The 25289-nt window shown below is 43.3% G+C and overlaps 1 protein-coding gene across 2 annotated transcripts; it reads right to left on the reverse strand.

Annotated features, from left to right (window-relative positions):
• Positions 1–17: 17 nt before the first annotated feature.
• Positions 18–25076, reverse strand: LOC101172454 (transcription regulator protein BACH2). 2 transcript variants are annotated; one of them, XM_023951783.1, is made up of 5 exons: positions 24986–25076; positions 17950–18227; positions 7222–8508; positions 4004–4210; positions 18–3742 (listed from the first exon to the last, which is right to left on the reverse strand). In XM_023951783.1, exons 2-5 carry the CDS (start codon positions 18208–18210, stop codon positions 3380–3382), a joined length of 2118 nt encoding a protein of 705 aa, XP_023807551.1. In that variant the 5' UTR covers positions 18211–18227; positions 24986–25076; the 3' UTR covers positions 18–3379. The 2 variants fall into 2 exon arrangements, with proteins under 2 accessions (XP_023807551.1, XP_023807550.1); XM_023951782.1 differs by lacking the exon at positions 24986–25076 and adding an exon at positions 24796–24973.
• Between the last annotated feature and the right edge of the window lie 213 nt (positions 25077–25289).

Consider the following 25289-nt stretch of genomic DNA (forward strand, 5'->3'; position numbering starts at 1 on the left):
GGGTCGATCAGTTCAGATAAAAAAAGGTCACTTCTTTCCTAACTTCAGTCAGTTTAAACCTTAAACTGAATTCTGGGGTTACCTTTAACAAGTCCACTGTAAATCCATGGTTTTTATTTCTCAGAGTCGCCTTGTAAGAAGCACGCATCAGTGCACAGGTGGACAACTTTTGCACTGATTTGTATCAAAAGGATAAAGTAGAAGCAAAAAAAAAAAAAAAAGGTGTGTTTTTTAGTAAAATTTTTATGCTGAATTTGTTGCTTTTGTGTCCCAACTTTACATAGGAGTTGTATGATTTGAGAAAAAAAATATTTACACTTATGCATGACAAATTCATTTGAATAAACGCTGGGGAATATCTAATAAATGATTAGAGGTGTTTTTATATACATCTTTGCTTCCTTTTGTTTGTTTGTAGTTAGTTCCTGCTTTTTTTTTTTCAGTCTTAAAGGCGGAAAGTTGTAGCTGCACTTATGTGAGTTTTAAACTGGACTTGGTTTTTTTATGAAAAATGTACACAAGGAGAATTGTTGGAAAGAGTAAAATTGTGTGCCCTTGTTCCATCAGGATGCTGGTCTGCTGGCATGATGCTGAAGAGCCTTTCCTGCTGAGATGCTGATCATCTTTGCTAGGACACATTACAGTAGGAAAGTGACGGATCAGCAGCTGCACTCTCTGCAGCCGCGTGACGCTGCATTGACTTTTCAGCACATGAATTTGGCATCTCAAAGATCAATAATGTGCCGGCGTGTTTATCTGGAGCTTCAGCATCAAACTATATGCCATTAGAGAAACTGATCTGTCAGTCTGAACTGATCATAACACTCCAGACAAATTTACTCAATTTGGGGGTGGAAGGTGGGGGGTAAAAGTTTAGTACCAGCTGGTTTGTTTAGGAGAAGAACCCATGCTGTGGTTCTGACGGTGCACGACGGTGTTCATGCACATTGCAATGGAAAAGATTGTTCTGACCTCAGAATGATGGATCTCTGACCCCCAGGTCAGAACTGAAGTCCGCTAACCCCAGGAGGACAGGGGCCACAAGAGGTCAGAGTTTAGGCAGAGGTCACATCATTGGTGCAATCTTTACATAACACCGTTCACACTGCTTTAGCTAGTCATTTAACTTAAAACTAATTAGCCCTCTACTTTCTATACTAAATAACTACAATGGATGTAATAATATCTATGAATGATGCATGATGGACTCGATTGTTTGGTTTTATCGTTTCTCAGAACTGCTTTAGTTTCCTGGAAGTGGGTGAGAACTGTTTGAGCCCGTAACCCCGTTTGACCGCAGCTGTGCATCCGGGCTGGATATGGATTTTTATTCCTGAATAACAGCAGGGAAATGAAATAAGAACAGCCCTGAAAGTGGAAATGCAGCGCGTGTTGGTGTGGCCCACTGGCTGTTCAGAGGAGGCTTTGGCACCAAAGGCTTCTGCACATGCTCAGTTGAGGGGGAAAAAAAACACCAAACATTGGCTTCACATTACTTGAGTTGATAAATGTGCAGAGATTTTCATATCTCTATTGACAGATAGATTTATACATGTTTTCACTTGTCATCTTTGGACTTTAAGGTTTTATTTGCTTCATGTGTTTTGATCTGTTATGTACATTAACTGTATAAGAGAACTGGACTTGAGTGACCATTCCAAATGTAGGTGGTGCCTGCCTGGTGGCCCTCACATCCAACATTTGATTGTGTAACTTTCATTTGTTAGAGATGTGGACTTTCAACAAGCTTACTTCTGATTGGTGGGAGTAGTTGCCATAGAAGCTCTAACTGATTCCAAACAATCACTACCTACTGACAACATAAGGCTAAAAGTAAACCATTTTCTATGGGGGACATCAAAATCCCTCAGTCCAGTTCTCAGATACAGTCAATGGTTACTGGTATATATGATTTGACTTTGACTAATCATCACATGTTTCTTTTTGTTTTGACCAATCACCACCTTATTAGATTAATTAATTTCCCAGGCTTTTCAACTCCAACAAGTCTGTAAAAAACTGTTTTAATGTAAACAGTTCGAAAAATAATTTTTGCAGTTCATAAATGATAAACAAAAGTTCCATCATTGAAACTATTGAAAGACTATTGTAGCTGAATTGAATTATGAGCTTATAACATTCAGTCTGAGCTTAGCATTTATGTTCACACGGTGCTTTTTAGGCAGACTTCCTTTTTTGCTACTGGAAATACGCAGATCACTCATCATTTACTCTTCTGCAAGTGAATTCAGACCCCTGATCTCAAGTTGACCTCAGTTTGCCTGATCCACCCCAAAGGTCAGATGAGCGGTCACTCTTGCCAAACACAGCGCACCAATAAACCATGATGCAAATCCAACCTGCTGGTGTGAATGTGTCTTTAGAGACATAAAAAAAGTCAGGTGGCACCATGATGTAGATGTGGTACCATGAACAATCTGACCTGATCCTGTTTGTCAGATACATGTCCAAGAGGCAAATATAAATGTAAACACACCGTAATTGCCCCCATGTGTCAAGTTGTCAAATTCAAATCTCCATCTCTGCATTTTAGACAGCAGGTTGGTGTTTTGATGGAAACATTAAGGCTCTGGCCTCAGCGCTAAATAGGAAAGAAGTCTTCTTTCATGACTCTACCATAGACACAACTCTTTTCCAGTAGAATTGTACTGCAGGACAAAGGCTTCCTTTCATGAAAATGTTCTACTTAGAAAATTTCTTTTTGTCTGCTGAAATTAGTAAGCGATAAGACTGTGCATGCCATGAACTCAGGAGCATGAGACCCCACATTGTTTCGGCATAACATGTAAAAAAAAAACACCTGTAAACATCAGTGAAGTGTTGTAAACAGTAGTTAGCCTTGTAAACTAAGCCTGGGCTAAAGTTCAGGGCTTAGTGAGCTGCAGAAGGTCAGGGTTGTCTTCTGAGATTCTTATGAACCCTTATAGACAGTAGAACTGGTCCATAAAACCCAACATGAAGCCATTTTGGACTGAATTAGACCAAAGTGTGAGGACAATGAAGGCATAGAATAGTAAAGAATAAAGAAAGTGTACCAAGTATATGAAAGTATGAATAGTTCCTGAGTTTGATCCTCCATGAACAGAAGACAAGAAATGTAAATAGAGAAAGAAGCTGCCAGAGTGGTGGTTTCACAACCGTCCAAAGACCACCATCTCAACTGGATCCTGTTCAGAGAACAAGCGGCCATATAAACTGTCCAATGAGCACTGTGTCCATGGACTGTTGATTCAAGAAACATCTGTCCAACAACACGAGTTCCAACAGTATTGCTGATGACATGGAAGTCATCTGTGACAAAACAGAGAAACTACCTAAGCTTTTTTTTTAAGTATTCACAGGTTTGAAGAGTTTTTTTCTAAGAGGAGTCCTGTGCATTCTGCTCTTCTGTTGTACACTTCTCTGTCATCTGCTGGCAGAAATCTACAGTCACTGAGGGGCTACAAACAGCTCCCAACCCCACAGGACTCCCTGGGTTTCCCCTCCCTGTCCGACTGGATGCCACCTGAGCCTCTTCTTGTTGCGTTGCAGGCAACTCAGAGTCAGAAGAAGGCGACGACGGAGCAGACGTGAGATCGATACTGGCAGAGACTGGGGGTGGCTGGCCGCTCTGGGCCTCCCTACAAACCTGCTGGGAGAGGAAGGAGAGGTTGTGCCACAGCTCGGACATGCAGCTCTGCAGCTGGTCGCGCTCGCTCAGCAGCTTCTGCTTCTCACACACCTGGATCAGAAAACAAACGTGTTCAGTTTATTTGTACACCCAAACAGTGCTCCAGACATGGAGATGACAAAATGATTTTTGTCAGCATTGGTGGTGTAAATACAAACTGCTACAAACATCAACATGCAAAAGAAAAGATTGGGAACCCGTTGTTAATGAAATAAAAACACATGAGTGCTGTTTTTAACTCCTCACAGTAGTTAGGTTTCTGGGTAATGGAGTTCAACAACCTCACACGAAGTCCTGGCTTTCAGGACGTACCAGTTTGCGGATCTCATTTTCCAGGTTCTGGATGCAGTCCAGCTTCCTCTTGCGGCATCGCTGGGCGGCAATGCGGTTTTTGCTGCGGCGGCGGATGTCGTGGATGAACTCCAGCTGCTCTGAGGTTAGTCTGTGCATCTTGATGAGAACCTGAAAGTCGTTGCGGGGCAGGTTGGTGATCTGGTCAACAGGAAAGGGAAGCTTCACCTGAAGAAGTCAGACAAAAATGTAATTCAGAAATTCTCACAGGAAACAGAGACAGCCCAAAACAAGCATGAAAACAAATGCAAACAAGTTTTAATCTCAGTGTTTGATGAGTTTGAAGGTAACAGAGATATTGTGTTTTGAAGATTCCTCTAAGCTTCACACACCTCACACATAAAATAGCACAATGTTTTTTTGTTTTTCCCTTCTTTCCTAGACTTAGTCCTAAAATTTTGCTATTCTGGAATTTGTAACGTTCATAGGTTGTGCAAAAAGGGCAACAAGAGCTCAGCTGAGAGAAAAGTTAATATGGGGGCAAAAAAAAAAACTAACGAAAAAATTGCTTTTTGGGGCTTCAACAGTGTTCGCCCCTTTACTAATAATCTTCATCAACCTCATAAAGCCCAGCTGGATGGCTACTGTTCTAAAACATACATAGCTAAAACAGGAGTTACACAACCCCAATGTCACAATCACACAAAAGAGAAAACTACAGTACAGCAAACTAAGAGTAGACTACCGTAAGTCCTGATGACTTATTAAACTTATTCATTAAAGGACACCTGAAAGTCCCAAATGAACAACTCCACCTCTTCCACCTTTACAAGTTCTTGAAGATAGTATTCAGGTGGACATTTTTTGAAATATTACTTTTTTTACTCTCTTGACAAATACATTTGTTTTTATATGTGACCCAGTTCTAAGTACGTTTTATGAGGGATCTCTCTCAGAGACCCGTACTGCTCCTGCCATTGAATTTAACAGGAATTGCTTTGAAAAGTTGTGATTTGGTGAGATATTTGAGCACTTTAGAGTAGAATTATTTTTGACCATATATTATCAGTAATTCTGAAATTTATTTCTTTTTTCTTCTTCACACAGTTTATTAAATTGTTCAGGAGAGATTTTTTGGGTCTTGATTTTCCTCATTTACCAATCAGCATGTCTAGTAAGCTGCAGCTTTTTGATGTAAAAACTGATGACATGTAAAGCAACATCCACTAGATGGCAGCATCAGCCTGAGCTATCAGACACAAAGAGACCACATGCTGAAGCATTCAGATCACACTTTGTTGTTTACATCTCCTGCTTCTTACAAGATTTCAGTTAGATGTCTTCACCGATTAGAAAACAGTTCATGTAATCCATGGCTGCACGGACACCAGGCACAACCGCCTGTTCCCACCATGACGCGTTGCATCGGCCTCCTTTCCTTCACAGCAGCAGTGTGAAGCAGCTCACAGCATGACATCATTCACTGCTCCGAGTGTGGGATGTGTTTAGGTGCCTCTCTGCTCAATAGACGTCTAAATATAGGTCCATCTCTCTGGAGTCACATGGCGACGCCGGGCCGATGGTTACCAGTTTATCTCCTGTTCTGGTTTCCATTTTTGACTCTGGTTTGACCCACATTGGTGCACAGCTGCACATCAGAACCCATTTGACCCGTTTTTTCATCGTCTGAAATGTCCCACAGTGAGAGAATTAACCTGTGGTGTTCCTCAGAGCTCTGCCCTGCATCTTTATACTGTTGTTATGAAAAAACGGGGAAGTCATGTCTCTTATCATAACAATAAACTTTAGTTTTTTTCCGCCTATGAAGTAGAATCCACTAAATTGGTCAATCTAGGTGATCATTTGTGTAGAATTAGAAAACGTTTCCAAGAAATGTTTTACAATTAAACAAGAAGGAGACAGAAACTCGGATTTATTTGTCTCCAAACTACAAATTAAACAACTTTCTGCTTCAGTGTCCAGTTTGGAATGACAAATTTTATAGATTAAACAATTTTATTTGAAAAGCCATTTAGGGGATTGAGTTAAATTACTTAAAACTTCTAATATAAGGAGGAGTATATTTTTCCTCAATTTTTGTCTTTAATAAAAAGTGTAATTTGGACATTGTTTTATTTCATAAATAATGTTATTTATTTTATTGAAAGGATCATGAATGAATAAAACTTTATTCAACTCTTTGAAGGTACCTAAGGGCTTCACAATAAAAAAGAGATCTAACATGGAAACAAAGGTTTGAAACTAAAAACTCTACAATATTCTGTTTTAGAATATAATTTTCAATCCAAATGTTTTCATCTACATTCCATGTTATATTCTCACTCCACACATCTGCTCCAGGTCCGGCCCTTCTATCGAATTTTAGAACCCAATGTGGCCCGCGAGTTAAAATAATTGCCCACCCCTGCCTTAGACCGTGAACATGTAGTTTAGGAGGTATACTAACTTGGTACTCATTTAGACTAAATTGGAACATTTTAAGTTTAAAATATATAGATAGTAACAGTAAACTTCAAGAATACGGCCTCACTTTTAGTAAAGACTATAAGTACTTGTAGCACACTTAAGGAAAATGCAGCTAATATTTTAGTATTGAGAGGATTTCCTTCTAATTGTGATTTAAGTTTATTCCATTTATTAAAAGCCTATTTATGTGATAGATTATTGTTGTAAGAAAATTAACTGCATCACAGTGAAACATATTTTTGTGTTCGTAAATTTGTAAGATAAATGAGATAATACTAGGTAAAGTAAAAAAACAATAATTACTAGAAAATAAATGTCTTTTCGTCTGATTTTAGGACTATAGTTTCAATCATAGCAAACACGTTTCGATTAGCAGCTAAAAATTGTGTTTCTGACTTTTGTAAATGATTTATATCTTTAAAATAGAGTTGGGCTCGTGAAAGTTGACATTTTTAGATGTAGTGGACTGGCCCGGTTGGATCAAACACTTCTGAGGTCAGATGGAGCAGATGGTGGAGGGAATGAGGACAGAGCACCTTCTACCTGCCTGCAGGGAACCAGAGTGTTTGGAGGTCCACTTGATGTGCAGCAGAATTGGGTCTGGGAGAAGAAGTGGGGCAGACGCTGCGACAATAAACCTACATTTGACTGAACTAAAACAATGCAGGAAGCTAAATCCAGACTCAAATATGTTTTTTAGATTCCTGTGAACAGGAAGAACCTGCACAATGGCGATAGACGGCTCTACTTACCTCAGGAGCCGAGGCTCTGGAGCCGCTCTCACTGTCCCCGTCTGAGAAGGAGTCGGACTCGTCGCTGGAGTTTCCTCCACTGGCCCCAAATCCATGCTCGCTTTTGACCTTGGTGTGACTCTGAGAGATAAGCACCTCTCTGCTCAGAGGAGTCCCAGGCTCCACCACCCCAGCCAGGAAGCGAGGCAGGGCCAAGGCAGAGCTGGTCCGAGTGGGCGAGGAGAAATCCAAGTCTAGACTGGGGGGCGAGCTGCCTCCTGCTGCGTCCTCAGGGTATGAGAACGAGGAGTGGGATGTCGGGGTTTGGGTGGAGGCTGGTAGATCTGAGTCTGCTGATGTCTGGATAGAAACAGGACCACAGCTGGTGAGGCATTTCAGACCAGAGGAGACTATTTCTTCTTTACTCCTGGGCTTCTCTTCCTCTAGTTGGCGTGAATGCTGGTCACCAGCTGGGGAAGAGAAGATAACGCTACGTCTGTCAAGCTCACTTTCCCGCTGCAAAGTGGAGGCCTTCGACCTCTCAATGTTGCCGAATGCATCGTTGTCCTTGAGATCAGTCTGTCCCAAAGGGTCGCTCTTACTCCTCTGCCGGTCCCTTAGCAGCTCTCTGGAGTGGCTGAGGGAAAACTGGTTGGTGAGGAGCTGCTGAATGGTGGTGCTGGGAATGCTACAGAGATCCAGACCTCCTCGCTCGAGGTAGGAACGCAGGCAGGATGAGGGTAGATCATGGCCTGCAGAGTGCTCAGCTGCCATTGGAACCCCTTCTACTTCTAGCTCCATCTCCAGAACCTCTTCAGCTCCCAAGTCTGGGTGGCAACCATTCCTGTCATCCACTACATCCTCAAACACAAAAGCTTCCTCCTTAATCCTGGAGGGGGTAAGAAGAGTCTGTGGAGCACAGCTGCTGTCTTCGAGCTGAGAGCTCACCAAGGTTTCTCCATTGTGCTTGACATCACAGACCTGGTGCTGATAGTTCCTGTATTTGGAACATTGTGGAGGGTCTATGGCGGGTGAAGCAGCATTCTCTTGCCTGGCATCAGAACAGCTATCGAAGGACAAGTCATCAGAAAACGCTTTTTCATCGTTAGCATAATCCAGCTCGCCATTGCTGGAGTGCTGTCCATCATTCTGTAGCTGAGCCTGAAGAAACCGGAAGCATGAGTCCTCCAGATTGTGCACGCCCAGAGCGTCGGCACACAGAATGACCTCGTGGATGTTTTCTCGACTCAATACCAGCTTGGCAGTGTAGGCAAACTGGAGCAGAGGGGCAAAGCCTTTGGCTGTGACCTGCAAAAAAAAAAAGAACTTGGTTATTCTTCAAAGTCAAATGAATTTCCAAACTAAATAGTCCAAGATGTTTTTATTTAAGAGGGAAAACAACATATAAACATTCTGTTTTTGAGTTTCTTCACATCATCTGTATTCTCTGTTTCAAGGCAGGCAGATCCTGCAGGATTAATGTGGCATTAAATCATGTTTGCCGAAATATTTTCTTCCTGCTGTTTTTTATGTGTTAAAGTAGAGTTGGGCTTCCTTTATTTTAAATTAAACCTATTGTAATGTTGGCATTTTTTTGTTAAACCTTCTGCTATGATGCTATTTATCCATAACAAACATGCCCCCCCATACATCCCCACACTTCCTTAGTTCTGATTTAAATAAATAAGTGAATTAATGTATTTATGTAGCACTTTAAAACACCACCACGGTGCTAAAGTGCCTTACAATTATAGATATTAAAAAATAATCGAGAATAATTAAGAACAAAAATTAAAAACATGCAGCATTAAATCATAAAGGGCAGTAAAACATCTAAAACAAGTTAAAGATAATAAGATGTAACCAAATACAGAGTATTCAAAACCATTCTAAAATGGGAAGACTTTCGTCGATATTTAAAACGTTTTAGGTCTGATATGCACAGCTCTATTAAAGTAGGGGTTGAAAACTGCACAAGCTCAAACCTCTGATCCTGTGATGTCAGAAAATATCAAACAGCCGCAGAGGCAGGACATTGTAGTCTTGGTCTCATCGTGATGCACAAACAGTTGTTTTAGACTTTGATGAATCTTTATAATCAGATTTATTGATCTGTGTTTAATGAAAGTAAAGTGTGGGTGCTTTGCTTTGATACTATTCTACTTTCAAACATAAATGACTTTTAGGAAGTTTGCCATAAAGAAATAGTTTTGCCTGAAGCCAGTGAACAAATACCTTCCACATTCCCTGTTTGTTAAGAAATCTATAACAAATCTTTATATATGAAGGGAGCATGGAATCCAAATTCTAAACAGTAGGAATAATTAACAGCAGCCAGTTTGGACGCAGCGGTTTGACTGTGGTCAACTTATCGATCGAAACTTGTCTGAAAGCATTTGAAACTGTTTTTTGATAAACAGGGAGACTCGAGACAAAAAAAAAACAAAATAGTTTCAGAAGAAGAGCTTTAGAAAAAAAACATATGAATTCCATGGTTTAAAATAAATAAAATTAGACAACTAAAAACAGTTATTTTATGACACCCATAATCTAAATTATTTTCTTTAATGATTAAAAAATACAAAAAATAAACTGGCTGATTAGTCGCTGAAGAATCCACAGGGACAAATTTGGCCGCTTTTTAAATTGTATTTATTTATTTATTTCATTTTTGGTTGCTCTTAATCGCTGCTCCCCATAATAAACAAACATGTACAGGGCATTGTTCAGGTTTTACCTGTGTTAAAGCGTTTGTAAAGATGATGATGATGATGAAACAAACAAAAAATAAAGTCAAATTAAATCTTCAGGGTTAACATAAGACCTGTGATTTGCATAAACTGTGTGATTTCTTCAAATCTCAGAGTCTTCATTCCATCTCCTTCGTCCTTCAGTTTCATGAGAGCTCATGAGTGTGTGTGATGTGGCGTTTGCACTGCAATGTAAGCCTGTTTTCTGCTAACATCAGCAGCCCACATGCTTGCGACCACACAGCAGTCACGCAGGCTTCACTGCAGCATCGGGTGATGATCACAGCCGGTAGGATCATGGACGGCTTCTCATCCACACCTCCACCTTTCACCACCTGGCGCGTCGCCGCCAGGTCAAACATGCAGGAGGTTTAAAGAAGGTGCTAACGGAGCATGCACATCCTGTCATGCTGAAGCTTTTTTCTAAGATGCGATGCTGACAGACGGAAGCTTCACTTAAAGACTGCTTGGCCTGCGTCTGTTTTAACCACAGAGGCTGAAGTCCCATTTGTGTTTGTATGAATGGACAGCTGTGACTCAGCTTGCTCACAACTCAATATGTGTTGTATTTTTCTAGACATGCAAAATCTAAAACAAACAAAAAGGGAAGCCATAACACTTCTATCTAAACAACATAAGGAGGAAAATGGCTTCCAGATGCTGCTAATTACAAGCATTTTATTGGTTAATCTTCAGTACGAGCAACTCAGTAGAAACACAGACGTTTTGTCAGTTTGCTGCTCTGCAGAATTTGAGTTCATCAGAGCAGGAAAACACATATAAAGATCCTAAAGAACCAGTTATTGATACACAGAGAGTGTTACCAAAGGATCTGCAGACATAAAGGGTCTATTATTCCCCAGTGAGAAAGTAATAAGCGGAAAACGTTCAAAACAGATCTCCCCTGGAGCGGTTGAGCCAGCATGTTTGGGTCAAAGTAACAGCAAGAAACCCAGAACTCTAACTGTAAATGTTAAAGTTATTTACAGGCCAGGTGGAGAAAGACTTAACAAGTTTGGTTCAGGTGGACTGCAAGAAAAAATGATTCTACTTCGGGACAGGAAAAACCAAAGGTAAAAGTGTTTGGTCAAGAACCAAATTTGGTGAAAATAAGGCCAATAAGGAACTTGTCTGAACATCCAAGATTTCAGAGCCAAAAGTAGGAACATCTATCAGTAGGAGAACTCAGGAAACTGCAGGAGAATAAAATCTCATCTTAATAAAGTGATTCTGGGTACTGGCGGTCGAGGCTGGCTGGCCCGATACCGCACTCAAGGGAAAATTCTATCAGTCATTAAATGAAAGCATTATGGATCATTTATGTTCTCAACCTGAAGCTAACAATTTTGAGGATCTTGTTTCCGCAGCCCTCCGATCAGACGTCCGGCTACGAGAACGTCAAACTGAGTGAAACCGTAAGCAAACATCCAACACTCCCTCTCGTAATTCCATGATGAATGTTTTTTCACAATCTGGACATGAACCACCAGGACTTTCCACTGAAAAACCCATGCAAGTCGGTCATTCTAAAGTCACGGCTGAAGAAAGACAGAAACATAGGGAAGAGGGGTTATGCTTTTACTGCAGGAACTCTGGTCACTTAGTATCACAATGTAACCTCAGTTTAAACTCCAGAATCCACCGTTAGATGACAGGCCACGGGGGGATAATTCAGAAAACTCCAAAGAAAAGAAATTCCTTTTTGTTCCTGTCAAGATCTTGCATCAAAGTCTTATTCACGAATATAGGGCTCTTATTGACACTGGTGCTGAACACAGCCTCATCGATCAGCATCTTGTTAAACAACTTATGTTACCCACTCGACTCTCCTATCAACGCTGCCGGGTTAGGTGGTCAACAACTTTCCCGCATCACGAATCGTACTAAACCTATTCTCATTCTCACCTCCGGTAACCACAGAGAATATCATAGATTTTTTGTCACTCAATGTCCTCAGACCCCTATAATTCTGTGGTTCTCCTGGCTCCAACTTCATAACCCTCATGCTGACTTGTTTACTCCCCGTATTTCCAATTGGAGTACTTTTTGTATGGCTAATTGCCTTCATTCACCTATTCCTTCCACCACTACTTCCGTACCTGATTCTGAAGAAAACATAGATTTGTCTAAGGTTCCTCCCTGCTATCATAATCTTAAGTCTGTATTTTGTAAGACCAAACCTAGCGCCTTACCGCCCCACAGGCCTTATGACTGCGCGATCGAACTCCATAACGGCGCTACTCTCCCTAAAGGTAAATTATTCAATCTGTCAGGTTCTGAAAAAAAACGCCATGGAGAATTATATCCAGGAAGCTTTCTCCTTGAGTCGCATCCGTCCCTCCTCCTCTCCGGTAGGTGCAGGTTTCTTCTTCGTGGAGAATAAAGACAAATCCTTAAGACCCTGCATTGCCTATCGTGAGTTAAACCAAATAACCGTTAAAGACAAGTATTCTCTTCCACTCATTAATTCTGTTTTCGATTCAGTCCAAGAAGCACGTATTTTTCCAAGCTAGACCTCTGTAACACCTATTATCTTGTTCGCATCCCAGAAGGCGACGAATGGAAAACGGCCTTTAATACACCTTTAGGCAACTACGAAAACCTCGTCACTTACTAACGCCCCCGCAGTATTCCAAAGGCTTGTTAACGATGTCCTCCGTGATTTTCTCAATAGATGTGTCTTTGTCTACCTTATGATATTCTCATCTACTCCAACAACCAAACTCAACACGAATGTCCGTCTCATTTTGGAGAGGCTATTAGAAAATCACTTATTTGTTAAATCGGAAAAATGTGAATTTTATGTCTCCACCATCCCCTTTTTGTGTTATATCTAGGGCTGCAGCTATCGATTCTTTTTGTAATCGATTAATCTAGCACTTAATCGATCGATTAATCGAGTAATCGGATAAAACGATTTGTGTGTGTTTTTGAACGACCAAAACAAATAATGCAGAACAAAAATGATGTGGTTGTAAAATGAACAAGCATTTTATTTTAAAGATCCGCTCTAATGCAAATGTTACTTTTGGTGTTTTTAAGTGGCGGAGCTAGAACATTTTGTATGGGGGGGGGGGGACAGAAGACTTTGAAAGGGTGGCACAACACCAAAATGGAAGGCCATTAAAAATAAAAGAATCAAAAAAACATATTTGATCATTATCATTGTTTATATTTCGTGTAAAAATAATGCTTTTGTTATTTTTGCAATGCTTAAAGAAGCCTCGCGGTCCGCCGAAAGGCGAGCTACCGCCTGTCCCAGCCCCTGCCTCTCGGCGCCCCCTCGATGCTCTTAGCTGAGTGTCCCGCGGGGTCCAAAACGTTTACTTTGAAAAGTGTTCAAAGCAGGCCCGGTCGCCTGAATACCGCAGCTAGGGGCTCTTGCCGCCCGCCGAGGCGGCCCGCGCTGGTCGCCGCGGAGGGGGCGCGGAGCGGCTGACGCCGCCCCTCGCTCGCTGCTGGCGGCACGCGCTGGTTCCGTGCCTAAGGCGTCGGGGTTCTAGCGGTCGCGCAGATGTCTTCTGTTCAGATGCTGAATCATGGAAGATGTGCTGTTGTGGTATGCCAGCTCTATTTTGCAGTAGAGACACTGCACCTTGTTCTCTTTTTATTAAGTGTGTAATGATCCCACACTTTAGACAATTTCTGCTGTTTATTTATAGATCTATTCTCCGCCATCGCGGCAACTAAATTCAAAAGGTCCGTGTGAATAAACGGTCCGTGTGACACAATCAAATCCCTGCGCCGCGCGTATAATGCGCGTCATAGGAATTTAACGAGGCTTCGAGGCAGAGTTTTTGCCTCGAGGAATTTTTGTAATCGAGTAACTCGAGTAACTCGAGGAATCGTTTCAGCCCTAGTTATATCATTGAGGCTGGTAACATCCGACCTGACCCAGCCAAGATCGAAGCTGTTACCAGTTGGGAGATCCCTGAGACACGCAAAAAAAATTACAACAATTCCTGGGCTTCTCCAACTTCTATAAAACATTTATTCGCAATTACAGCAGTATTGCAGCACCACTCACTCAACTCACCTCTGTCAATAGACCTTACGTTTGAACTCCTGCAGCTGACACTGCTTTTGCAAAATAATTTTTCGTCTCTGCCCCGACACTCATCCAACCTGACATTCAGAAACAATTTATTGTCGAGGTCGACGCCTCCGATTCCGGAGTTGGGGCTGTACTCTCTCAACGTGAGGATTCATCTGGAAAACTCAAGCCATGTGCTTTCTATTCCCGCAAAATCAACCCCGCCGAGCAAACCTATGATGTCGGGAACCGTGAACTGTTGGCAATAAAGCTCACATTAGAAGGATGGCGTCATTGGCTATTGTTTGGACAGAGCATAAAAATCTTGCCTATTTACGAACTGCTAAACGACTAAACTCCCGTCAGGCCCGCTGGTACCTGTTCGTTGATCATTTTAACTTTACCATTACCTACCGCCCGAAAGCCGCAGTGTCAAGGTGGATGCGCTTTCCAGGAAATACAATACCACAGGATCCACCACGGAGTCTACCATCATCCCTACCTCATGTTTTGTGGGCAGTCTCACCTGGGACATCGAAACCTAGGTCCAACAAGCCCAAGGTGAGGCACCCGATTATGCACCATGCCCTCCTGGAACTTTGTTAGTACTCGGTTCTCTTAGGAATGAAGTACTCACCTGGGGACTTGCGTCCCAGATTGCCTGCCATGGAGGGGTCCATAGGACTATTAGTCTCCTCAAGAGATATTTTTATTGGCCCTCCTTGGAGAAGGACGTTCACGAATACATTGCGGCCTGTACCACTTGTGCTCGCTCCAAGGCCTCCAACTCTCCCCCTACTGGACATTTGTTGCCCCTTCCTACTCCCAGTCATCCCTGGTCCCACATCGCTGTGGATTTTGTGACTGGACTACCACCATCCCAAGGCAATGCGGTAATCTTCACCGTCACTGACCGTTTCTCTAAAGCTGTCCAATTCATCCCTCTTTCTCAGCTCCCCTCCACTACCAAAATCGCTGACATCCTGGTTAACCAAATTTTCGCCATCACGGCATTACCAGTGAGATTGTGTCGGACCGCGGACCTCAGTTTATTTCACAGGTGTGGAAAGCTTTTTGTTCCGCCCTCGGAGCCACAGTCAGTCTCTCGTCAGGTTATCACCCGAAGTGCAACGGCCAAGCGGAAAAGGCGAACCAGGAGTTGGAGGGGGCACTCAAGTGACTGGCAGCTCAAAACAATGCTGACTGGTACCCGGTGTGGGTAGAATATGCCCATAATACTCACCCCTCTGCTGCCACGGGGATGTCTCCTTTCGAAGCCTCCTTAGGGTACTCACCACCTCTGTTTCCGTCACAGGAACTCGATCTCCAGCGGTGCCAAAGGATTTGACACCAGGCCAGGGTAGCTCTCCTCCACACCAAGGAGAGCAACTGCCAGATGGCAAATTGTCACAGGGTGGTGGGCCCAATTACCAACCTGGGCAGAAGGTATGGCTTTCGTCGAAGAACATCCCCATCCAGGCTTCCTCCCGTAAGTTGGCACCTCGCTACATCGGTCCTTACGTCACTGACCACATCATCAATCCCTCATGTGTCCGCCTATGTCTACCAGCAAAACTCCGCATCATCGACGGCACCCCGGCGTTCACTGTTAGTCAGGTGTTGGACGTCCGGCGCCGTGGTCGTGGCCCCCAGTTCCTGGTGGATTGGGAGGGTAAGGGCCAGAGGAACGCTCTTGGATCTCCCGTTCCCTCATCCTGGACCATACCCTCATCGATGATTTCTACTGTGCCCACCCGGACCGGCGTCCTGGACCGCCAGGTGGCGGTCGTTGAGGGGGGGATACTGTCATGATGCCTCTGTCAGCTCTCCAGCTCTCCTCCCCCTCCCCTCTCTGCTCTGCTCCTGACGCGACCAGCTGGTTCCACTCACCTCATCAGCCTGCAGCCTCTTAAGGAGATCCAGTGCCAGCATTCATCGCCAGTTCGTTGTTCCTCTACGGTGTATAGTCTGGGCGCCTTATGTTCTCGTTCATGCCTGCTTACCTCTAGCTAAATCTTCAACTTATCTACAGGAAAGATCACCACGAGTGCTCCTCTGGTCGCTGTTGTCTGTCCATGCTCCTCGTCCAAACCTCGCATCCTGTTCAAGCCAAGTCATCCGGTTACTTCCGCCGACCCTCCAGCCCGCCTCGCCTCAGAGTCAAGATTCCAGTTCCTCATCTGCCATCATATTCACTGAATGTGAACTTAAATAATTTCTCCTTACCTGACACCTCTCTGGGTTTTCTTCCGGGTTCCAGCATTTGGGTCTGCCAAGTCTTGTGAGATCATGACATTTTTCTTTGTTTTTGTTGCTGAAAATACCTTGAAATAAACCAATAAATCGGTCAATCAATAATGTGATACATAAAAAAAATATATTTTTAGGTTGTTGTTGAGAAAGTTGCATCTAGAAGCTGTTCAATCATAGGTGGGGCCTTAACGCTTTTGCATTTTGACCATTTATGTTATAGAAAATCTGTATTATGTGTTAATTCTATAAAGATCTGGATAGTAAAAGAGAAAATCATGTTCAGATTATCAAGGTGAGGATTCGTCCCGGGTTGTGAACTGCTCACAGAGGTTCTCTCTGGGGTTGGGGGGGCACACGTAGAGCAGGTTGGGAGTCAATCTTAGTTCCGCCCCAGGACAAACAACAGACACAACAGCATGCTGACTCACAGACATATTTATCAGTACGACAGATCTGGGCCAGTGTGAACAGCAGCAGACAGGAGGAAGAAAAGCGGCTCCCTCATCAGCCTCAGAGGCGACTGGAGGTGAATAAAATGACAAATTCATTAATATTGTGCTCAACCCCAGGTTCATAAATAGATCCCTTCTTTTCTGACCTAATTCTTTAAATGAAGCTCCTAAATTTACCCTACTCTGCAGCCTTACAAAGACCGTTTGAAAAGCCTGTGCCTTTGGAAAACTCACGGTGAGCTTGATTCTCTGCAGCAGGAACTTTCCAACCAGGATAGTCCTGCAGGCTTGTTTCAATTAAAAAAGAGGATGCAGAGAACTTAAACACCATTTGGTTTGGATGGTTTCACATTGCACTTCTTGGAAAGGCTTCACAGTCACAACAGCTCATACGGGGGATGTTTTGACCAAAAGTAGACAGCAAGAAAATAGAGTAAAGAAAACACAAAACCTGGCTTTCACATCAATAAACACCTGCAGTCCCTCAGTTCTCAATGTCTGCCCTTCAGATTTTTTCCAATTGTTTGTTGATTTGAACTTCTTCTGGCAAATATTTTCTGTACACCTTTCAGGTCGCCATTGCATATCAGCTTTCACTTTATCGCACAGGTGATTTGGCTGAGGTTTTTATGCCGGATGCCCTTCCTGACAACTCTGCATGTTATCCAGCCTGGGGGAGTCCAGACTAGGACCCCTTTTTGGCCACATAATTAGGCAGTTGTGCGAAAAGTCTTGCCCAAGGACCCACTCTGGATGAAGCCCATTGGGAATGGATCCTTGATTTCCTGTGTGCCATTGACGCACTAAAGCAATTGAGCATGGCATCCCGGAGTAAAATTAAGGTAAAATTAAGGTAAATCACAGAAGAGTGAGGGTCTGATTGGATGTACAGTATTAGCTTTGAAAACCCCCAAGGTGTAAAGTAGAGCCCACTTTCAACAAGACTGCAGGGTAAAAGTGTCTGAAGTGTGAGACACAAAATACTGTCCAGAAGAAACTTAGGGGTTCTCCAAGAATATTAAAACATTTAAAATCATTAGACAGTTTTACTAATGCAGCTAGAAAGGACAAAGCAAAGTTTATACCAGTGGTGTCAGACTTTTTTCTTTAGAGGTTTGTCAACGAACTGGACCTATACTTACGGACAGTGGCCCGTGAGTATAAATAGTACAGATGCTGGTTCCATCGTGCATTGTACACAATGATGCATTGTGTTTCTTTTCTAAAAAATAAATGCTTGAGAACGACCAAAAGTTCCTACCTTGTCTGGGAGTGTGATGATGGGCTCAGCATCACCTGCTGACCCATCGTTTCCCAGCAGCGCCTGCAGAAAGTAGCGGCTGCTGGCAGCGAGGACGGCCCTGTGCGCTCGCACCTCCCTGCCCTCCACCAACACGGTCACGTCGCAGAGAATCCCCCTCTGCCGCTGCTCGTCCATGCTCAACAGCACGTTGGCACAGTGCACTTTGGATTCGTACACATACAGGGGCGCTGCCGCCTCACCGTCCCGCTGCTCCGACATCACTCCACCGACACCCTCTGCAGAAGGGAGATCAGGTGAAGGGAGCATAAGCAATCCATGCATTTACAACCCATTTCAGTTTTTCTACAAGCTATGACAAAACAGCAACATGTGCACACAAATACATGTAATACTGTAATTGCCAATAGAATATCCTGTAGGAAGAAATAACTGACATCATGACTGCACTGGGCTTCACTGATGACAAAGCATATACGCTGTATACATATAAGCCCACGGCAAGTTGAGGATTCCAGTCCAAAAATGTTTGAAATAATGGGGCAGCTTTTAGAAAACCCAAAAATAATCGATAGTCAATCAAGATCAAGGCTCAACAGGAAAGCCAGAAAAATTGAAACCAACACCATCCAGATGTCAAATGAAGAAAAGAGAGGTTAGATGTTGGCATTAGGATGAAAAACCTCATTAGCGCCAGCTAAAACAAAATTAACGTTACTATCATATGGTGTTTGACAATGAAACTACACCACAATAAAAACATCAGCACTAAAGGAGGGTTCATCAAAGGTCCTATTCAGGACAGTCTATAAACGTTATTTCTTCAATTTTTACCCGCATGTAAAATATAAAGAATATTTTCCTGGTCTAAACAGTGGACATAATGAAGGGTTACTGGATGAGGTTTAACCATTTCCAGGAAAACAACAGTGTTTGCCTTTTCACTTTTGAAAAAAATGGATGTAAAAAATATTGTATAAATTTTTTCCACCTGTTACGGCACAGTCTGATGTTCCCTTTTTAAACAGTGGGTTTACTTCCACAAGCTTGGTCCACACCTTGAGACATCAGTACTTTTAGTTCCACTCATAAAAAGTCTGTATGCCGTTTGCAGAGGTGAATAAAGAAGCAGAGAAGCTGTTTCTTTGTGTGCCGTTCAGGTCTGTAGTTCATAATGGGTGACGGAGACAGCTGAGCATGCAGTCTGCCTGTCTCATCAGCCAACACTGTGTGTGTGTATGTGTGTGTGTGTCAGCAGGAACTCAGCGGAGCTCTCTGCTGAGTCAGAGCTTTAAAATGGCAGCACTGGGGGCTGGCAATGAGACACTCCCCAAGGCTGATGGACCAAATGTCTCATGGCTGCAGGTGGATCCTTCACCTCGTCTCATCAGCTCTTAATCTTTACTACACTAAAACATCCCCCACATGAGCTGTTATAGTGCTTGGTTCAAAAAGAATTAAAAGACCAAAGAGCTTCAACTTCCCTTTGATATTTTTTATTTCTCTGAACAACCAATCAGTTGGATTCAGTTTGGTTGGTAAGAACAGATAATAGATTTACTCATCCTGAGATATGAGGAGATTTCGGTGTTTCTCTTTATTAGAGAACTTCACAATGTTTTTGTATGCATTGTTCCTTTATTAGATAAATAAAAATACAAATTTAAAGACCCACTTTAATGAAAATTGTGTTTTTAACCTTTTTTCGTTTATTTTTCCGATGAAGGAGGACATTTGTTAAGAAAATTAAGATAAAAAAACACTACAGAGTATGTCTTTATTAAAAATGGTTGTGAAACAGGAGCAGACAAAAAAAGTGCTGTTTAAAAAATACACATTATGATGTAGAAAATACACTGGGCAGCCACAAGCTGGGTCTCAGGTATAAAGAGCTAGACAGCATCGGGCCCTGACATGATACATGTCTACTGGCTAAAGAAACGCACTGCACTCCATGAGCGCCTGGCAGCACAAATGAACCAGCTGCTAAGAGAACCCTGAACGGCTAATGGTAGGGCGAACATTCCTGATAAAGAAGGATCCCTCAAAGGGTGCAGTCCCATCCAACTACCGGCCAATGACCTGTCTCTCCACAACATGGAAGCTCATATCAGGCATCATTGCAACCAAGATAAATAGGCACATGGATCAATATATGAGCAACACACAGAAGGGCATTGGTAGAGACTCCAGAGGAGCCAAACACCAACTCGCTCAAGACTGCAGGTCATGTCACACCAACCTGTGAACAGCCTAGATTGATTACAAGAAAGCCTATGACTCAATGCCACACACCGAAAGAGTTCAATAGTGCTAGATCAGTCCATGTTTCAGTCCCAGAGAAATGCGTTAATTTCTTTGGTTTGTTTCAGTGTGCTCTGCTCGTTCAGTTCCATTAACATGTACACCAGTAAATGAGAAGTGGAAACCTGCTGGAATGCAGAGTTAGAACCGTGCAAACAATTTCTTCAAATGCCTAAAACCATTTCAACAACTGCATGAACAAGTTCCACGTTGAGTTTTCTCCCTTTAGGGTAAAACCATTCAGGAACAATGGGGAGCTTTTCTGCACAACACGTTTCGGCTGGTTTCATCATCCTGTCTGCAGTGTGATGAGAGGACAGTGTGTTTAAGCAGCTTGTTGGGCTGACAGGCAGCTCACTGATATGTGTCTAATGACAGCTGGGCAAAGGAACATCCCAAAACTGTTCCAGAGTCTAAGTCTACAAGGGGCAACACATCTATTTTAATCAGCTGTAATCTAAATTGGTACTTTTGTTGAACAGTGCAAATTCAGCTCTAATGTTTTCTAAAAGTTTGCCGTTTCTACCTAATCGTAGAGCACAGTCTTTGTAAAAAGTACTTTTATAGGTAACAGGCTTTGATTTTAAAAACATTTCTGTATTTAGATGACCTTCTTGATCAATATGGTTTCTCCTGACATGTCCCCGCCCTCAAATCAGGTGGTACTAAACCAAAACCAAACCAAATATCGGTACACAGAAGAATCAAGAGAGTTCAAATTTTTTTTGACTCCAACTTCCCTGATCAAACACACAAAGAATCCTACAGCTGTTAATAATTCAACTCAGCAGCAGCTTCATCAAACACAAAGGTTTCCCCAAAGCTACAAACACCAGCAAATAATATTCATCAACAAACTGTAGTAATTCATCCGTTGGCCTCACTATGTGAGGATGTGTATAGCAGCACGTAGGGCTATGACCTACTTTCTTCCTGCCCTGATTATGTCTGATGTTCATCTGAAGGTATTTGTAGGATATAGTTGTCTATACAGACCATCTGTCCACACAGTGCTGTCCCATGTTCGCTCATAGATCAACCTGTTTGTCCCGTAACTGCAGGTAAACTGAACTGAATAGAAAGAAACCTGATGAATGTTGGAGAAGAACATTTGGTCTGCTGAAAAACCAGCACGAGCATAATACCAGGTTACCTGGAGGACCAGCATACCGTTCCGGTACACCACCATGCCCCCACATGTAAATTCTGCCCAACAAACTGTTCAAATCCCAAATGAGAGCTCTTTTTGTTGATGCCAACTACCATCAAGCTAATGCAGATGCTGGTACAGCCAGTATGTGCTCTGCTGGTCACAGTCCCGGGTCATCAGGTACAGTAAATTAATTTGGCTATAATGGATCTTAAATTGAATTTGTGAACCTCCATTGTTTTTGTTGTAGTTGGAGCTGACATAACACTAGTGTTGTGGACGCCTAGAGCTGCTGAGATTGCCTGAAGACAGTATATTCATAGTTCAGCTGAAGTGTTGAGCTTCATATTCAGGTGTGTCATGCTTTTATTTATTTTTTTAGGATAAAAATTGCACCAAAATAGTATTTTTTTTTTAATCTAATCCATTGAAGCAGATAACATGTTGGTGTAGCTGTGATCTCTTTGTTTTTGAACCACTTTTGTGTCAAAGCACTATCAGAAACACATCAGTGGCAGGCAGGGGCGGAGCTACCCCCTGCTTTGCAAGGGGTGGCAAAGCAGCCCCCCCCCCACAGCAAAAAGCTTTGCCTCCCGAACTGCCCCCCCCCAATTTTTGAGTCAATATTAGCATAATTATTGATAAAGTTTAATAAATCACTAACAAGTTTATGTGAGCATTGCAAAAACAACAAAAGCCATATTTTTAAATGAAATCTTGAGCCTCTCAATTTATTTGCTTGGGCCCTATGCCGGCCCACCTGGTCTTCCACTCTGCTGACCCCCACCCCCCCACACTACAACAGTAAATATGGGCCACTCCAATCACAATGTCGAAACACAGAGGTAGTAGAATTACTATTAGAAGAACTCAATAAATGTACAAGGACCCAAGAAAATAACAATAAAAATAAATTATCTCTGCAGATGAGAAGCAATTCAGCACAACGAGGATCCAAATTATTATCGGGGCAAACAGGAAAGACACTGAATATTTCACTAGCCTTAACAATGTTTGAGTCATTTGTCAAGAAGAGGGATCCACTTCTGAGAGCTGGGATATCTTCAGGCAACATGTAAGAAAATGCTGAGAGCTGTGGTGGTGAAAACCAAACAAATGTTGACACTGTCATGTAAACAGCAATATTGCACAGGTACGAGTGTTTTTCAAATCCAAACCAATAGCTTCTCATTTTAGCTCCTTAATAAACCAAAATCTAACCAACAACATTTTGGAGGAAGACTTTAAAAAACAATTGTGAAAAAAAAAATCCAAAAATGTCAAATATCTCTGTATATTCTCTGGTACAGCTTTCTGTTTGAAAGACATAAACCTGTGTTTAAAGGTAGGTTCACCGGTAAATTCTGGTTAATTCCATCCCTTTAAAAGATGTGTGGTTGTCTTGCTTTCTGTTGCACAACAAGTTTACTACAAACAGAGATGAAACACAATCTCAGATGAAGATATCCTTGGGTTAGGCTCCATTAGCAGCTCCACCCTCAAGGAGCTCCTGAGCTCCGGAAATATCCCCCATGACATCAGTGCCTCCTCGATTTCACGTCTTTGTTCGGGGAAGCTCTCACTTTCACCGCACTCATTCAGATTCTCCGAGGTCAGAGTGATCTGCCTACAGCCTCGTTAAGGCAGATCTATTTTAAAAGCGTTCCCAGAGGTCTTTTACTTAGGATGTTTTTAGCAACAATCAGAAAACCTGTGTTGTTTGGACATAGTTTCTGCAGAGCAGCAGGAGTTCTTTAGTAATCCCCATGTGATTTGTGGGCGGTGCAATTGGAGCAGAGCAACTGCCCCCCCTTCCCATCAGCCAGAACTGAGCTGACTTTACGCTCTCTTATGCTAGTTTACAGCTCCTCACACCCCCAACTATACATTTCCAACTATACAACAAAAATGTTGAGCAATATGCAGCCGCACAGTAGTCAGACGAGGAAAACAAAGACGTACATGGATCTATTTGTCTGCAAGGATGCATCAGAATGGAGCAGAGCAGGGATTTTGTGCCCCGCCCAGTGGATTTTCTACATCACAAATACATTCTTTTTCAAACTCCATTTTTCATTTGCTCCTGGTTCATAATTTAAATAAATACTCAGAAATGCAATTTTGAGCTTAATTTTCTTTATATATGTCCTCCATCATCAGAAAAATGCCACAAGAACAAGTTAAAAACACCATAAACACTTTTTTTTGTCTGAGTGGGTCTTTAACACCTTCATATCGGCTTTACATGCTGCTTTAAAAATGTGTCTTCACTCACTAAAATTGTTCTTAGCAGTAGAAATACACAGAAGAAAGCATCAGGAAGACGAAAGGAATTTGTGATTGTCCAATCAGCACATTTCCTTTGACAGGGAGATTTGGATGCATTACAACTACAGTCAGGTAGACTTTGATCAATGGGAAGGAGAATCTTTAAAAATTAAAAAAAATTAAAATGATTGTTTTCTTTGTTTGTTAAGTTTTTCAACATTTCGCCGATTTGGGGGCTGAAATAAGCTCTCACAACTTGGTACCATTTCAAACAGCGGAATTTTCCGGGTTAAGTTGATTTTCTTTTACATCTAATATCTATTTTTTCTTTAATAAAAACCAAGTGCGTTGTTGGCCTCTTTAGGAGGAGTTTTGTTCGGATTAGTCGGGTCCAGAAGACTTGGCTTCAGATCTGCGGGATTTTCCGCGTCAGCGGTAAACATCTGGGAGCATCACTGCAGACTGATTCAGATAAACCTGCTGCACGCCTGCGCAGTGACGGTGACCAAACTGACAGCTGATCACTTCAGACGGATCGATAATGGAGCGAATCTGCCGGCAGAAAAGCCTTAAGGTGAAAGGTGAGCGTGGAGAAGTTGGAAGACGGACGGGAGCCCGCTGCTTTACGGACACAAAGAGCTCATCTGTTCGCGGGGCGCGTGCGCACAACAATTAAAGCCCATCCAGCTTTCATGCACGACGTGAACGTGGAAAAGCCGCGAGCAGCCGCATCCCCGACGGTTCCGGTGGACTCTGCTGAACGGAGCGACTCCCCCTGGGCCGCGGCGGCCGCGGTCGGGGCTTTGTTCGGCGGCAGGGCGGCAGCCGCGGCGGTGGGTGGGCTGCCTCCTTTGTCCGTGGCTCGCGCGCGGGTTTGTCTGCCTCGTCTGCCGTTGGAGCGTGCGGGGCTCGTTTTTTACTCGCGAACAAATACAAACTTTACAAAGTTAAGTCCCGCGAGGGCGGGCGCAGCTCCCGCGCGCCAGCCTGAGCTGGTCTCACTGGTGTCACAGCATGCAGCCCGCGCGCACTGACAAAGCGCCGCACGCAGCGCGGACTCCCGCAGCCCTACGCCGGAGGCGGCGGAGGGGCTCCATCCCGCGCGGGGCCGCCGCCTCACTCACCCGCTATCCCTGCACGTCCGCGGTCCGCGCGCGCCTCAGAGGTAACGGAGCCTCCGCAGCTTCATGCTGGATGAACGCCCGCTCTTCTCCAGGAGCTGCATTGTTGACATTGGCTTCATGACGTCACGCTTCCCCTCATTCACAACAATGGCAGACCCCCTCCCCTCCCCTCCCCTCCCACCACACTCACGGCGTGAACAGTGGAAGCATGCGGACTTCAGCCGGTCAGCTGTCAACCTGCAGACGTCTGCGTGCAGAGGCGGAGGCTGTCTGAGCGTTTCACTGCAAGCACGCGGCCGCCTGCGAAGCGCGAGCCGTCTTTCATCTGTTCACCAGAGTCAGCAGATCTCTGCAGCAAGCTCTCATCACGCCAAGAGACAAAGGCTCGGCCATGTCTTCGCAGCTCTGTTAACAGCAGCTTGCTTGCAGTGGGCGGGGCCAGGACCAGGACTCCGCCCCCTTCCTCTGTATTTGAAAGCCAAAGAAGCGTCAAT

The sequence above is a fragment of the Oryzias latipes genome, chromosome 22, assembly GCF_002234675.1.
Source record: "Oryzias latipes chromosome 22, ASM223467v1".
In the NCBI taxonomy this organism is placed as follows: domain Eukaryota; kingdom Metazoa; phylum Chordata; class Actinopteri; order Beloniformes; family Adrianichthyidae; genus Oryzias; species Oryzias latipes.

What these genes read in the sequence shown, in the direction of transcription:
- LOC101172454 (XM_023951783.1), bottom strand. Translation starts at nt 18,210, where the DNA reads ATGTCGGAGCAGCGGGACGGTGAGGCGGCAGCGCCCCTGTATGTGTAC. An exon ending in TCATCACACTCCCAGACAAG is followed by an intron (nt 8,509 to 17,949) that starts GTAGGAACTTTT and finishes TTTTTTTTGCAG; the next exon opens with GTCACAGCCAAAGGCTTTGC. An exon ending in AAAATGAGATCCGCAAACTG is followed by an intron (nt 3,743 to 4,003) that starts GTACGTCCTGAA and finishes TTTCTGATCCAG; the next exon opens with GTGTGTGAGAAGCAGAAGCT.